The sequence below is a fragment of the Adiantum capillus-veneris genome, chromosome 8 (genome assembly GCF_014529385.1).
Source record: "Adiantum capillus-veneris isolate H3 chromosome 8, ASM1452938v2, whole genome shotgun sequence".
NCBI lineage: Eukaryota > Viridiplantae > Streptophyta > Polypodiopsida > Polypodiales > Pteridaceae > Adiantum > Adiantum capillus-veneris.
Window position 1 is genome coordinate 49,373,491 of NC_140938.1, and position 3,066 is coordinate 49,376,556.

Genomic DNA, 3,066 nt, shown 5'->3' on the forward strand with positions numbered 1-3,066 from the left:
CGCCCGAGAGAATATTTTTTTGGTGGCAGGACATTGAATGCCCTGCCACCCATCAACCATATTGTACTTGATTCACTTTTTAAAAAAAAGTGCAAAGGTAAATAAGAGACCCAAAATAGTCACCCACAAGACGCATTGTTTGCAAAATTGACAATTGTCCACATCATAAGCAAAATGAATTGATTGGCAAATGTAATAATGACAATTGTACAACATCATAGGCATAAAGAATTTATTGGCAAAAGGAACTGCGGTGACAAATGTAATAATATACATGGTTCAAAAAGACGTATAAAATCCGTCTCATGATACATAAGCTATGAGAAACCCTAAACTAATGCTATCTAGCTACGGCTAAACTGACGTCGTCTAGTCAGACGTCTCATCGCGTCCAAGCGGCGTATCTGTCGGATTCTGCAAAAAAAGACAATAAGACAGTTTTCAGTAAATATAAACATATAACGACATTTATAAAACAATACAAAAAATAAAAAAGAGTAAACCCTAATACTAACCATGCCGCCGCGAGAACTGAGAATGTCCATCAGGGCGTTTAAGCCCTTCCTGCCTGCGTACTCGCGCTCGTACGGTGTGGGATCACGTCCTGTCATCGACCACTGTCAAAACATACAAAGATTTCATTATGTTAGAACTAAAAAACTCATAAACCCTAAACTATCGAACATGCATAAAGAGCAATGTGAAAAGACTTACAAAATCGGCCTCAAATGATGCCCATCCACCGCTCCCCAAGTGGTGCGAGCTCCCTGCCTCTACTCGCGCTCTGGCTGCATCCTTTTGTTGCTTCCACTTGTCGGGATTCTCGCGCGCTGCTTTCTTCGCATTCTTCCAATCTTCTTTGGCCAGCCAATCTGGCCTGTTCCACCCATTCTTGATTGCTTTTTGCACTTCGCAACGCTTGTGTTTGCGGTATTCGCGCATTCGAATCTTCATCAGGTCTTCATTGAAGCGCTGATCCCATGTTGGAACGGGAAACTCATCATGGAGTATGCTAATGACTCTGTTTTTTAAATCACTTGGTACTTCACTCCATTTGTTTAGTATGTAGTGTCTAAACAGCTGAGAGCAAAGACCACGCATGCGCGAGATCACCTTCTTGCCGTCATCATCCATGATGATGCCGCCGCTGATGTCGACGGAGTAAGGCAAGCCCTCTGGCCGGTGACGCGTGAACCTGGGTGTCCCGGCAGGGGTCTCTAGCGGCGTGTCGATGGGGGTACGGACGTCAGGTGTCTCCACCGGCGTCTGGGCCCCGAAGCGAGGAGTGTCGAGTGGGGTGGCTCCTGGCGGAGTAGGTAGAGGTGTGTAGCTTCTAGGAACGGTCAGCCGTGCAAAACCTTGCGTAGACGGCGATGCTGTGGCTGGTGTGGGGGCGGGCAAAGAAGGGGAGGGTAAAGAGCCTCGTCGAACACGAGGCGGTGTGGAGGCATCGGTGGCGGAATCCCCACAACAACCGCCACCGCCACCACTAGAGCGCCGGTGTCTAGACGAGTGTGACGCTCGTCTCGTCGACGCCGAAGCTTCGGAGCGCGCCGAATGCTCCGAAAGAGAGGGAGATGCGGATGGTGTAGGAACGCGCGATGATGCGCCAGAGCGATGATGCTCCACGTACCACTGTCTCTGCTGCGGTGACAAAGAAGAAAGAAACTCCTCATCATCCATACCTGCATTAAACACACGAATATTTAAACTTAATATTGAATGAATAGAGTAGACAATGACGCAAAGACCATTAAATACAATGACGTAATGACGCATATAAATACAATGACGCAATGAATCGAGTGATAGAAGAGGCAAGTCGAAAACAGAGCTTTTACAGCACGGAGCAAAATTGTTCAAATACAATATTTGTGGCTTTAAGAGATCTCTCTCTCATCCTCGCATAACTCAGCATAACTTCCTATATCTATATAGAGCTCTCCGTTTAAACACATATCCTCTGTTTCATTTTGTAGCTCCTCTGCATGCACCCCATATAGAGTAGTAGCATCTTGATGCTCGTCTGGCACCACCGCAGCGGCTTCTGATTGAGCATCTTCTCTAATCTCCTCCATTGATGTCGTTGTGATTGGCACATGGTAGCCTTCATACGTCCTTGCACTACGAGGGGCTACCTCTATGACGTACCACCAGTTTGATGTAGACTTTGTAGGATGAAATACTACCTGCCAGAGCCACATAACTTACATGAGAGCTTTCAAGCACATAACTTGTAAAAGGGGGATGTTAACTATTTATATACTTACTTGTTCACAATGCTCGGGTAGTACGAAAGTGTCTCTTAGGTCAGTCCATTTCTTAGTAGAATCCACCTCAAGAAAACCAGACTCTCCTCTACGCACAGTAGCGTTGCGACCCTCCATGATTATCTTGAACCATTGCACGTCGAATAAGTCGACAAAAAATCCTCTGTAATCGATCCTCAAAATCTCTTGCAGCGTGCCGAAGTAAGTGAGTTCCGCCACCACAGGATCTGCATCAGAGGAACGTCGTCGACTAGACTGTTCAAATTTTGCCATGATTCCACAATCTTGAGTAAAACGCTTTTTGTCGATTCGTTCCACCCTAAAATGTCGACCTTTACACCATGCTGCTGTGTATGACTTATACTACAACGAACAAAGATTATGAGTGGCCGTTCAAACGTTTATAAATAAAGTCACTTGCTAGTCGTACATTGCAAACTTACCTTGGTCGCGCAACCCCGAGAGTACTCCCACTCTTCTTCAGTCACTTCGTCACCGCATTGTTGTGCGCTTTTCAATTGGTTGTGCAACCATCTTAAGCTCATGAAGGTTGGTAGGCTCTCCAGAACCGCTGGATAGTGCATCGGTGGTCGTCTTCCCCGTCTCCACTCGATTCGTGCCCTTTGTCGCTCTTGCTTTGCATCCTCATATTGTGAAATCCACTTTTGCATCACTGGATTGTGAAGCATGCAAAATCGGTTGATTTTAGCCTCTAGATCTTCCGTCATCTTCTTCTCAACACCGAGATTGCACATGACAATCCCAGATATGCGCTCATCATCTATGGTTCGCCATA

General features: G+C 46.1%; 1 protein-coding gene across 1 annotated transcript; it reads right to left on the reverse strand.

Moving 5' to 3' along the window:
- Positions 1-1,863: 1,863 nt before the first annotated feature.
- LOC147452111 (uncharacterized) lies at positions 1,864-2,602 on the reverse strand. The gene is made up of 2 exons (XM_086518882.1): positions 2,271-2,602; positions 1,864-2,189 (listed from the first exon to the last, which is right to left on the reverse strand). Exons 1-2 carry the CDS (start codon positions 2,541-2,543, stop codon positions 1,881-1,883), a joined length of 582 nt encoding a protein of 193 aa, XP_086375008.1. The 5' UTR covers positions 2,544-2,602; the 3' UTR covers positions 1,864-1,880.
- Positions 2,603-3,066: the final 464 nt, after the last annotated feature.

Bases quoted from the DNA above. Each gene is read 5' to 3' on its own strand.
- LOC147452111 (XM_086518882.1), bottom strand. From the start codon at position 2,543: ATGGCAAAATTTGAACAGTCTAGTCGACGACGTTCCTCTGATGCAGAT. The intron at 2,190-2,270 runs GTAAGTATATAA...TGGCTCTGGCAG, and splicing joins TACCCGAGCATTGTGAACAA to GTAGTATTTCATCCTACAAA.